Here is a 12,889-nt window from a genome sequence, read left to right as displayed (position 1 = left end):
CACAACCCTGATCCCACAAAGTTGGAATTGTGAAACGTAAATAAAAACAGAATGACGTGTTTCTGAGGCCATGCAGTAGCATCCTTTGTGTTCACAAAGTGGTGAACCTCGCTCCATCCTGAACGACTGAGCCTTTCATGCTCCTTTCATACCCAATCATGAAGCTATCACCTGTTACTAATCAACCTGTTTACCTGTGGAGTGTTCCAAACAGGTGTTTTTGGAGCATTCTATCAAATTCAGAATAAACTGATTTTTACAAAAATCTATGAAGTTGAGAAGGTCAAACATTAAATATATTGTCTTTGTACTGTCAAAAAAGGTTAAGAAGTTATCACATCCTGTTATATTTATGTTTTGCACGAATCAGGGTCGTAAACAAACTGGTGGTGAGGACTCACCTGCATCTCTTCCACCCAGTTCAGGAGGTCCTGAACAAATTTCATGTTGACCTCCTCTTCTGTCATGTTGGGGTCTGCCAGCGAGGATTTCAGTAAGGGCTTGCGGATCTGCATGTGTTTCAAATGCCTGAGGCTGCCTGGGTCCATGCCGCCACCGCTCCCCATGTAGCTCTGGACTGAAGCGGGCTGCAGGCCGGGGGTCAAGGCAGGGGTCAAGGACGGGGTGAGGCACGGTGTAAGGCTAGAGGTGAATGTGGACCCAGGGGAGCCTAACCCCCCTGGGGTGAGTGCAGGAGTAAGGGCTGGTGTTAGGCTTGTGTTGATGTTCTGCGAGAAGCCAGAGTTCAGGCTTTGCGTGATGCCTGAGATCATCATTTTGGTTTGCTCTGTTGTCAGGGTGCGACCTTTGCTGTACACAGAGGAACACTCGGCTCTCAGGGTTAGGAGGTCATCCCGGAGTTTGGATACCCTGTGATCAAGAAGGAACGACAACACGAGATGTCTTAATGCATGAGAAAATTCTGCATGTTATTCATGCAAGAGGATATAATCTCTACCTTTGGACCAGTTGATCTGCAAAGGGAAACTTCCCGTCCAGAAGAATCTGGATGTCCACCACTTGTTGCCTGAGGATATTCTCACACTCCAAAAGGTAGCCGGCGATCTCAGCTTCATTTAGGAACTGAATACCAGACTCCAGACGTTTTGCATCCTTTGCGGAGGAAAAGACAAAACTCAACACAAAGACTGCATGCTCTGAGCCATTTTAACGTCACTTGCATTAGGTCAAACAGAGATTGCACAAAACTCACAGACTGTAGGGCCGTTCTTGCCAGCGCCAGCTTGTCCTCTCCGTTAACACAGTCCCGCTGGACCCTGTTGGCAATCTGCTGCAACATCTCCAGCCTGCAGACACAAAAAGATAAGAAACAGTTAGTTTATCGCCGTTATCGCGTGGATAAAAATAAATGCACACCGGAAGCTCACCTGGATCCATAGGCAATGCTGTTATTGAGAAAGACTGAGCTGTTAATGTGTAAAGGCTCGGTGAGGATGGTGTCACTGGAGCCATAACTGTTGAAGCTGCTGTTGCTAGCAGACGAGATCCCGCTAAAATAGGCCATTTTACTTTACATGGCAAAACGCTGCTGCTATTCCCAGCCACTCAAATAGTCACCGTTACATTTCCCCTCCCTACCATCCCTCTGAAAGGAGGCCAGCCTCGAGCATTGCAGACCGAACTGATGGAGCTGCTTTCAGCGTGCTCGTATTTATAGCTGCGCAGCCAGGTGAGGAGCGTGTAAAATGAATCCCACCCTGTATTGTGCTGCCCTTGGGGGATGAAAATGAAATAGCAGGTTGAGACAGTGCACCTTTGTAAGAGCTGAGACTGTATAAAGTGCTGCCAACCTGCCATAATTGCTGTTTCTGCCAGTTTTCACCACACCCAACATTAATGCTGTAAATATGCTGTGTTTATAGACCGTGAAGACAGGAATGAAGATGTAAACATGTCTGAACTATTGTCAACAGAGAACGTCCAAGTCCAAAAGAAGAAGTCTGAGTTGCCATAGCAATAAGATCTACTGCAAACAAACACCGATGAGGACAGAGCATCAGATAGAGCTCAAAGATTTGACTGAGCTTGCCATAAGAAAACTCTATCATACCTCGGAAAATATCTCCACTGAGCATCACATGACATATAATGTGCATCTTTCTCTTTTGTCTCACGTTTCTGACTTTTTAAAGTAACTACATACTCGATCTGTCATGATTCTGTTCCTGAACTGCAGAACATAACAGCCCCTCCTTATTTTTCCATTATTTCATGAAACAAGATTCACTTATTCGCGGTAAATAAACTCCAGCTCATTCAGAGAGCCTATTACCTCTTATCTTAACGGCATTATTAATATACTTCGTACTGTTATTAAATCTATGACTGGCTTTGCTCCACCCACGGCGTTGACAGACTCAATGGATAATGACAACGCGTCCCTCAGATCATCAAGTAAAGGTCTCCTCACTGTAACTACAATAAAATCTAATCAGCTCGTTTGGGCCTTCAGTCGTTATGATTCTGCTCTCTGGAATTCTCTTCCACGTGAGCTAAGATCTGCTACAACAACCTGTTGTCTTTTAAAGGCAAATGAAAAACATTTGAATTATATTCATTTGCATTTTTTGCAGGCTTTAAGTGAGGTGTGGTTAACTGTTAAAACTTTTTATATTAGAATCAATATTATTATTATTATTCCCTTTTTTAACAATAATAATAACTTCTTAATATAGTCCTTTATATTGTAATATATCCTTATCTAATATGTTTTTGTCATGTACGCCCGTCATATGACATGCATGAGATAAATAAACGTATTAATAAACAAATAGCTCAATCATCTGTCAACGCGGAACAAAACTGCGCCTTATCAGATGCAAACAGTGCACTTTGGCTGCAGTAAATCTGATCAAGATATATCGTGTAGCTCAAAAATATGTTGATAGAGCTAACAGTACAGTGTGCCACGCTTCAGTGAGGGGATTTTTACTTTAATAAGGAAAACCAAAGTCTGACATAAACACTGACCCTCAGTGTTCGGTTTCAGCAGAGACATTAGCAGACTTGCAATATGATGCTGGAGCACTCCGCCTGCACCAACCTCAGAAGATATTTTGCTGATTCATGTGGCATATTTGCTCCTTTGTCTGTATACTGTATGAAAAGCTTGTCACTGAGAAAAGCGGTGTATGACCACAGTATTTCTTACTTTAAATCCTTGTATGTTGCCGCAAACACTCACACATTCTGTCATATCAAAGACCAGCTGCAAGTCTTTTAAATAGTGATGGTGACTTTTGGCTGACATGCAACCTATAATATTAGGTTGTAAAGGCAAGACAAAGTATTAATACTCTCAGTGGCTGCACCTACCTTTCCACCTCAGGCCTCAGGCTCTTCTCTCTCTCCAGCATGGCAACAATTAATTTACCCCATTCCTTCTCCACGTCATTGGGGTGATGACCCTGGGGTAGCTGAATACGTCCAAACTCGATCCACATCTGTCAGGTGCAGCACAAACACAGACTTGTCATCACTACAGTGTATAAGGCTACGAACATCAAAGCAGCAAGCTCTTGTGTTCTGCAATTGCATACCTCAAGCATCGTATAGAGAGTTTTGATTTTTGTCTTCTCGTTCTCTTTCAGCGGGATTTCGTGTTCTTTAAACTGCAGATACTGTGTATAAAGTGCCTGTAAAAGAAAGCAGAGATTTCAATACAATGCACCATAAAGCATCAGTAGAGATATTAACCAGGATGCATATGTGATGCATAAAAGTGCTTCATAGATAAAAGCAATCGACTTCTTGCAGCAAATGGATGCTGCTGCTTTCTCATATGCGTCAATATCACTTTAAGTCTCAGTTACATCAGTTAGACTCTGCATGTGGACAATCTGAAGCAGACAGTTGCCCTTCACCTAACTGACACTATATGTAGATTCTAGGCAACTCATGCGCAATAAAGCTAATAATAAAATACCTTGATTTCCACAGGGTTGTTGGGGAATGATCTATCTGACATTATGGCCACATTGTGTTTGATCCACTGGCTGAGGTATTTGATCATGTTCTGGTACTCCACCCATTTGATATCAACATCCTGTTCGGAGAAAAAGGATCATCAGCCATTCAGCATTTCTCAGCACTTGGATCGGGTGGAGGTACTGGTGGAACATTGTCGTCTTACATTAGGATTGATTCCATCGACACCGTCAGGTACTTTGGGGAAGGCATCATACAGTGTTGAGACGTATGTGATGACAGATTTTTCATCCGGAGACTGAACGTCTACGTCTGATGAGGGAAGCAAAAGTCAAGGGGTCACAAATACAAAAGCATGACAATGAGCTAAAAAGGTGTTCAAAAACTGGTTTCCTGAGTCAAATCAGCAGGTGACAGTGTGTGTGGCTCTTACCCTCGGGGTCCAGGAGTCTGGCCACCCCCAGCTGCTCAGCTACACAAAACGCATGCTCCAGATTCGATCGGTTGGTCTGTGACGACACGCGGCTCATGTCAACCATGTCCGGCCTGCAGAAAGAGAGACCAGTAAGGCACGTAAAACAAAGCCAAGAAGACATAGCTTTGCTGCAGCTCCTCTGATATTACAGTACCTGTATTTATGAATGATGGCGTTAAACAGCCTCCCATCCCTCCAGGAGGTGGTGAAGTTATCACATCGTACGCCCACATAGCCCTCTGTCATCTGCTTGGACCAGAGCAGCAGCCTCTCCTTGGCTGTCATGTCCTCGGACTCCCCCGTCACGTGGATCTCCGAGATCTGTCGCGAGGACAAGTACGAGACGTGAAATTCAAGATGCGCCGACTTTAAAACGTGCAGTGGTGGATTTGTGAATGAAAACCACGCGAGATCAAGAGTGGTAACAATAACAGCAACACCTCGAAATATGCAATCAACATAACAAAACCACAAACCACGGCCTTAAAAATACATCATCTAACACCTCTATGCCTGAGCAAAGATTTCACGAGGTTAGTATTCATTGTACAGTGAAAAGATGGATTTCCTTTCATAACACAAAGGACTAGTGGGGGTAATGGGTTAACACTTTTTTCATCTGGTTCACTGACAGTTCTGTACGCACTTTAAACAAGGAAAAAGAAAAAGTGTGAGACAGAGTTGTGTAATAAATAGCTTTACAGCATGTCACACTGATGATTACGGTGACCTTAATTAAAGTGTTAAAGCATATTTGTGACATCTGAACTAGAGTTTCTATCAATCAAACCACAAACAGTAACACCAATTCAAGCCTGAGTAGGCTTCGTTTTGCTGCAACACGCATCCCAAATGACCAAAATTACGGAAACACGGCATCATGAAATCATTCTGCTGGAAGGCACACGGAACATGGCTTGAACAGCTTGTTTCTATTTTCCAAATGACAGAAAATGTTACGTCACAGCTTGGTCAAAAACCAAGAAGAGAGAGAGGGAGAGCAGATTTTACAAGACGAACTTCAACCAATCAATCAGCCAAACAGTCAATCAATCTCTACTGTGCCCTGAGGGGGAATCTGAAGCCAGGTGCCATCATCAATCATAAAAACAAGTGAAGAGTAGAAACGGTAACGACACATCCACAGCACACTGTATAACTTACAATGCCTGAAACGTTTCTACAATCCAGACAAAGTATGACAGGAGATTAGCAAAGGCTGATTCTGTCCTTTTAGTCCAGCTGGAGCCATAAACTAAGGATGACCTGGCCTTCTTCAGAACATGCTCAGAGTAAAGGCTAATAGCTGAATTATACTGGACTCTTTGACAAGCCTGTGAGTCTGAACAGACTGAGTGCAAAAGTCATCATGGATCCTCAAATATTAAGTAGTTGAAGTTATTAGAGTTGATTTTTCTAAGAAAATAAAGACACTGTGGTTTCACACATTTTACATTTCACACATTAGATACAAAACCCAATTTGCTGTCAGTGACTGTCCCGACATGTTTGGGATGTGAGTGATTTGCTGCGTAACAGCTGATGTTGGATGAGGTAGAGACTGAAATCAACAATCATGTGCTTTGCCTGTTAAGATGCAGAAGAAGTAGTGACTGTTGGTACAATGATACAAAACCTTTAACTACAGCACCGCAGCCCAGTTGCTGCTCCTGCAAAAGACTGACAGTCACTGAATCACCAGCAGATTTTTAAAATGTGCCGCTTTTCACACAAACGCTGGCAGCCATTAAGGTTCAAAATACGAAGAAGAGGGCACCAACAGCAGCCCTGCGAGAAAGCAGTAGTCTTAAGGATTAATAGCATTTGCTTTCACACACCTCAGCCTCCTAATGACCCACTGTAATCGCTATCATATCAAACATGACCAGCTGTCCTAGTGAATTCTCTAATTAAGATAATTCATAAAATAAGACATAATTTAAAGGCCCACCAATAAAACTGAAAAACACAGGATGAGAGCCTTTCTTTGGCCAACTGTTGAGTGAACTGCTGATGTCAGTGGCAACACACTGTTCCTGTCTGTACTGCACAGACACGCAGATGAGCAGCATAAATATCTTAACACAGGTTTCACGTGAATCTGATTATGCTGCCTCAGTACAGTCATTTTCTATACAGGTGATGTCTGTGGAGTAGTTCTACAGCTGCATGAAGAATGACTGAATACTGACAAAGAGGCAGCACAATGATGTCATAACACTTGACAAACAATGTACCATGCTGACTTTATTTCAGCGTATATATTCCACGTAGCACTTAACTGCCATGATCCAAACACAAGACCTGCAGTGTGGAAGTTTATACCACAATCAAACCCCTTATTAATCTATGATGAATCATTGCCCTAATGGTTATAAATAACACGTTGTAAGTTTACCTCGTGTTGGGTGGATATACATTTGGCAGGAGGTAGAAGACGTTCCACGTAACCAGAGCAGGTGTAGGCCCTCCGTCTCCTCCTCCTGTGTGCTTGAGAGTCCCATATAATCTTGGCAAACGTTTCCTCGCTGCCGGGTCTGTCATTACCCCTCAGAGTCCGCAGCATGTGCTCCACTGCTCCAAAGCTAACCGCCCTCCTCAGCTGCCGCTGAAGCAGCCTCTTCACAAGCAGCCCTTCCTTAGCTGGGGCACCCCTGGAAGTTGTGTTGATGCCATGGAGCTTTGCTTCTACAGTGGATATGCTTCTGTCAGCGTCCGTCTGCTCTGCGGTGAACCTTCCCGGCCTGTAAGCCAACCTCTTCCTGACAGATTGATTACAGGGATCTCTGAGGATTAAAACTGGTACCTCTCCAACATAGACACCTCTGCTGATGCTTTCTTGCCTGGATAGATGTGTCTCCACCTCTGATGGTTTATCCAGCTCTGCTCGGGACGCCCCCGTGTTCCCATCTGGACCATGTCGAGGCTCTGTGCTACTGCATATTGCCTCGCTTGTAACGGCCTCACTTCCAGAAGCCCTGAGAGATCCAGCGGGCTGAAAACCTTCTGATTTCCTCTTCTTCCTCTGAAAATAGCGGCGACCTTTGAGCTCTTTAGAATCGGGATTCAGTGGAGCTTTCCTGGGGTCAACATAGCATTCCTCTTTAGGGCCTCGAACACAGCCACAGACATTTCCCATGACTGACAGTCACGCAGTCTCTTACCCATTGACAGAGCTGAACTCCCAACAGCGAGCTGTTTTCAGGCAAAGTATCCTGTGAGCCCCGCTTGATCTGAAGAGCCACTATCTGTCCCAGTGACAGAAAGTCATTTTCACTCAGTGTAGCTCGCACACAATAAGCAGTGGCAGACAACCCGGCAGCCAGAGATAAAGCTCCACTCAGAGCAGAGTTGACTTTTTCCTTTCATTGACGCTCAGAGTCTCAGCTGAGAGCTGGTCAGCCTCTCTCTCTCTCTCTCTCTCTCTCTCACTGCATTTCTCTCTTGCTTGCATGCTCTGTCTTAGGTCTCTCCTCTGACACTGGAATCCTTTCTGACCTTTGAAACATTTCTCTGGCTTCACTAATCCAGTACAAACGCCATAAATGTACACACCGACGTGGCCCTCGTGCTTATGTAGCCCTCAGCTTGGCGAGAATGAAAAAGACTTGCAGACAGACCTGTTTGGGGCTGGCTAGTCTGCTTCGTCTGCACACTAAACATGCACACGTCACAGCCACCTCTTAGGTTTCCTAACATTTGTGCCTGTAATGAGGGTGAAGGGAGGACAAGGGATGGCCACCCATTATGCTGTGAGAAACTTTGGCTCAGCAAGTTTGGCTGCATGAACCAGAGCAGAGTCCCAGCCAGTCAGAAAGGCTTTGAAACACAGAACAGCGTAGGTCATCGAGAGCAGCAGAAGCAGAGGCAAATCCGAGCTGGACAACAAACTGCTTTCACTTTGTCTATTAATCAAGCCACGTACAATGCAGAGCCAGAGGTGGGGCTTAAGTCCAATGGTTTAAACAAACACTATTATCTGAGCAGATCACCACCACCGCAGTTCACAAGGGGGCAAATGCTCTGACCAGGAAGTGATTCACCATATAAAACCACTGCAACAACTGTAAGATAACATGGGCTGACAGAGTGTGGAGCAAGCCCGCTGTGGAGGAATCTACCAGTAGAGGAGAAATAAGTAGTGTGTGAAAGAGTAAATATAATGCCGCCACGCGGCTCAACTAAAAATAACAGTGTGCCACTGTGAGTGTACAATACTTGAACACCAATGAAGTTTCCCCTTAAGGTCAAAGTCACCTGACAGCCAACACAGCTCAAACTACAGTGTGCTGATTACTTCAGCTGCTACTTATGGCCAGCTTATGGTCAAACTATCAAATACAGCCATGATTGCTTACAGTAGAATTATGTTTATAGCTTTTATATGACTTATATGGCCTTTCTTGGGAACACCTGACAGCTACACTAAAATACACATTACACTCTAGTGTCCTCCACACTGTGCTCCATGTGAAAATACAGCCATTGTGAAGAACACAATAACAGCAGCAGCTTCGTGTAATGAAATCAACTTCTTATCTGCACGGACATGATCAAACACTGGACTGTTTCTGAAACACCTGAACAAAACGTCGGCAGTGAGACAAGCTATGAGGTAGAGGGTTGAAGTCAAACACAACAGGTCACACACACTGTCAGTTCCCTCAGTTTATATCAGCTATTAAAAAAAATAGCCTGCAGCCATAAGAAAAGCATGTCCCCAGAACAACCCTCTCCTTTAGACAGAGGCTGATCCTGGATACTTGTGGCAAAGCCAATAACATGCAGCAGGTAATCTAAAAACAATGTTGTGCTATGGCATGTCAATCTGCTGTCAGTCGTGCTTACACAATAAAAGCAAAGGTGGATCCAATGACTGAAGCGCAGCATTTTATCTTGAAGTGGCCTGCTCTGCTTCCAAATCAAGAAGAAACAGGCCCAGTGCTGCTGGATCAACTGCTGCAGGGCTTGCGTGAGACTGACGGCAGCAGGTGTTGGCATCGCCACCGACGCTACCTGTCAGCGAGTTTGAGTCCAGGAGTCCAATTATATTAACTACTTTATCCCTCATTATTTCACTGAGGGCATTAGTCACACGGGTACACTCTTCTTTCAAAACAAAAAGTCAAGCTGCACAATATCACAATATTCCTGTCCCTAACCAACAACTGAGTCATGCAGCCAAGCCAAAGATATTAATAATCCAATGCAGCACAGTCAGAGAGGGAGGAGAAAGGAGTGAGCGTGAGTGAGAAGTGGCTGAAGTATGATATTTGCACATGCTGTTGGATTGGGACAGGCACTGTAATACTTAGGTGGACACCTGGATTCTTCTGGCACGCACACGCAGATTCACCCACTTGACATTTGTGTCACTCCAGCAATAAAATGGTAAGTATTCCCAGAGAGATAACATTTTTGAGAAGATTCAGGGGGGGAATATACACTCAGCCTAGAGCACAAAAAGTCTGGAAAACCATTACAACTCTCCAAATGGAAAGTGTAATTGTACACTAATGTCTGGTTGTACTGATTTGTGCAAATATGTGCACAAGGCAATGCTACAGATGGTTTGTGGTGTAAAAACGCTGTGGGCCAAGTAGAATGTGGTTTAAATCTCATGTATTACACGGACACAACACACTTTCAAGTCACTTTCACCTGTATTCAAATTCAACACATGCTGTGAATACCTAGACTTTTCTGCTACACACACATATCTGACGTTAACTTGTCCCGTTACAACTCCAGCAGAATCAAACATGAACCAAAGCGAGCACGGCACATCAGATACGACACGAGAATCTTCAACGAGTAAGACAGCAAGCAGTCAGCATGATGTATGCTGCACAACTTTGACACCTTGTGGTCAAAAGCAGAAACATCCATTGGGTGGGTGTGGGTGTGAACTCATTTTAAAAGCATTAATCTGGAGGGCATTTGACACGCTATTACACAACTCAGTCCCAAAACATGCCAGCATTTCTGCTGCGTTGAAATAAAGGAAGCCCTGTTGAAAATCCTCTGCATTAAAATGTCTAAAATCTAATCAGCACAGAGCAGGATGTAAAGATAAATGCAAGAATAAAATGAACAGTCTTCATCAGTGTGAACTCATCAGCTACATGTAACACAAAGCGATGAAAAAGCATAAGAATAACCAAACCACAAGATGAAAGCACTGACCTGAAAGTGCAGAATTATGGTCCAGATCAATCCCAGGGTCAGTTTCGGGTTACCGTCTGTGATGTCGTCATTCCTGATATTTACAAGTTTGACCTAAGGACAGGAAACACTTGATTATTTCTAAGTGTCAAAACCCTGCTCCTGAGCTTCTAAACACATTCCTTTTGTGTATTAATTGAGTATAAAACGTGAGTGTAAGTGTGTTTTGCTTATTTTGACTCATATGCGTGTCATTTATCAGGCACCACAAGGTGGCACAATAGTCATTATGTGAAGCCAGGGAACACTGTTACTGTAGGTCTGAGCCAGAGAGAAAGAATGAATGCTTGCTACTAATTAAATGCTACAAAACCTGCCAGGTCTGTTTTATCCACCACAGATCAGAGTGAAAAACGACGTGTGATTAACGAATTCACAAACAACATGAATCAAAAAATACATTCTTGCTTTAATGCAGCTATAATCCAGACAGCAGGCTGATCATCTGTAATAACTGTAATCAATAAGCTGCAGGGGGAGATTTAAGGAAGTTTAAGCAGTGAGACTGCTTTGCATTTAATGACCTCAGAAGATGCGTGCACGTGTCTGGGATGTTCTGTAGCTAAAACAACACAAAAACTCATTTGTGACCCCTCTATGAATCCTTTGTCTCAAGCCTTACGTCACATCTGGCTACAGCTCAGCAAGGCTGTGTTCTTCATCACATCCTGACTGTGGTGGGGGAGGGGAGGGCAATCATAGCTCTTTGAAACCCCACTGATGGGAGACGTAGTCAGCCCCCCTTAAATGCTGCTATTACCATTTGTGGCAGTTTGACTGTGATTTTCTTAAAGAAAGATGGAAAAATGTCCAACAGCGTGCAGTGCTGGAGAACGGGCAGCGTTGAAGTAATCACCGCTGAGTGGGGCAGTCCCAGTTCAATTACATGTGCGCCTTTGCTTGCATCCGTTAATGGTCGAATCTCTCACAATATGATGCAACTACCCGTTACTACCCTGTGTCAAGGTGTTAAAATTCCTAATTGATTATGTGGACTTTAAGATGGAGACTGCTATGAGAGGACAAGACAGTCCGAAAATTTCGTTAGAGAATGTATTCAGATCGATCCGTACCTGCCGCCTCTTTAAATAATCCAGTGCTATTTGTACATTCTGGAGCCTGTGGAAGCGCATCCTCCCTCTCTCCCGAGGCTGTGGACATAAAGAGGGAAGAGCGGGCATGGATGGTCATCAGGTTCTTCTCAACATCAGGAGGACAGATTTTAAAAAATGATTAGTAGCATGGAGGACACAGGACATGCTTCCGGGTTCTTACCCACTGATCTGGTGAGGTAAAGGCTTAAAAGAACACACAAAAAAACTCTCCCAACAACAAGTGTAGTCATTTCTGCAGGCCCACTAAAAATCAGTGCATAAACAGAACATTTTCCACCATATGCATTACTAGAAATGTGCTCTTACCACATAATAACAGACCCAGTAACCCTGCTGGCTAACACGCTCCAAGAGCTAAAGTGTACATAAAACACATGTATATATTTGGCTTGCTGTGCGGTCGACACTAAATGTAAATTTTAACAACTATAGCAAAATGCTGCACTGTTCGAGCAAGTATCCAATCTCTTGTGGCGAATGCACGTGGACAGTGAGGGGCCACAGCATGAGGTAATGAAATGGAAAATGCATTGGAGCCACGGTGCAGCAGCAGCAGCAGCAGCAGCAGCTGCAAAAGGCTTGCGCCGCATTCAGCCACAATTCTTAGTTGGTAATAGCTGAGAGAAGAATCCAGCTCATCTCAGTAGCAAAGCGACAACATTTATTAAACCCGCCTCCTGCGACTTTCATTCAGTGAATCTCATTCACCTATGAAGCCTCCTGAGGCTTCAAAATAGCAGACTACCCATCAGCAGCAGATGAAAAATGTCCTGATGCTTACATAGGATTGTTTGATTGTGCAGCTCAATGATGGGAAAAGCCAGTGAAATGGATATAAAGACCCAGGCTTCATGGCCAGTTCCTTAATAATTTATTGCATCGTTTTAATGCTTATTAGCTTGTGTCTGTTTTGTCTCGCATGTATGTTCAAAAAGACAATCTGAACATGAAAGTCCCTGGGTCTTTAGATCATGTGCACATTTCTCTACATCATCAGTATCTGGTCATGTAAAACGATTCAGATATTATTTCCTGATCAAAGGAGGTGGCATTATGAAACACAATGTGGCACAGACAAGACAAATTTAGCAAAACTGGGGAAAGGGAAACAATGCTCTATCATAGA

At 43.8% G+C, this 12,889-nt stretch overlaps 1 protein-coding gene across 3 annotated transcripts in view; it reads right to left on the bottom strand.

Moving 5' to 3' along the window:
* dst (dystonin) overlaps positions 1-12,889 on the bottom strand; it is a 103,171-nt gene that overhangs the window by 64,426 nt on the left and 25,856 nt on the right. For 2 of the 3 annotated variants that reach the window (XM_041947072.1, XM_041947070.1), the window contains 11 exons: positions 11,722-11,799; positions 10,610-10,702; positions 4,578-4,744; positions 4,382-4,494; positions 4,154-4,260; positions 3,947-4,066; positions 3,561-3,656; positions 3,337-3,464; positions 1,214-1,307; positions 959-1,113; positions 402-870 (listed from right to left, as the gene is read on the bottom strand). In XM_041947072.1, the coding sequence (XP_041803006.1) occupies positions 402-870; positions 959-1,113; positions 1,214-1,307; positions 3,337-3,464; positions 3,561-3,656; positions 3,947-4,066; positions 4,154-4,260; positions 4,382-4,494; positions 4,578-4,744; positions 10,610-10,702; positions 11,722-11,799 (1,620 nt within the window). Of the gene's footprint in view, positions 1-401; positions 871-958; positions 1,114-1,213; positions 1,308-1,388; positions 1,572-3,336; positions 3,465-3,560; positions 3,657-3,946; positions 4,067-4,153; positions 4,261-4,381; positions 4,495-4,577; positions 4,745-10,609; positions 10,703-11,721; positions 11,800-12,889 lie in introns of those variants that run through there. The other variant, XM_041947071.1, reaches the window with a different exon arrangement.

Source organism: Chelmon rostratus, chromosome 11 (assembly GCF_017976325.1).
Source record: "Chelmon rostratus isolate fCheRos1 chromosome 11, fCheRos1.pri, whole genome shotgun sequence".
NCBI classification, from domain to species: Eukaryota; Metazoa; Chordata; class Actinopteri; order Chaetodontiformes; family Chaetodontidae; genus Chelmon; species Chelmon rostratus.
The sequence above is the reverse complement of the archived record's forward strand: the minus strand, read 5'-3'. Positions and strand labels throughout refer to the sequence as shown.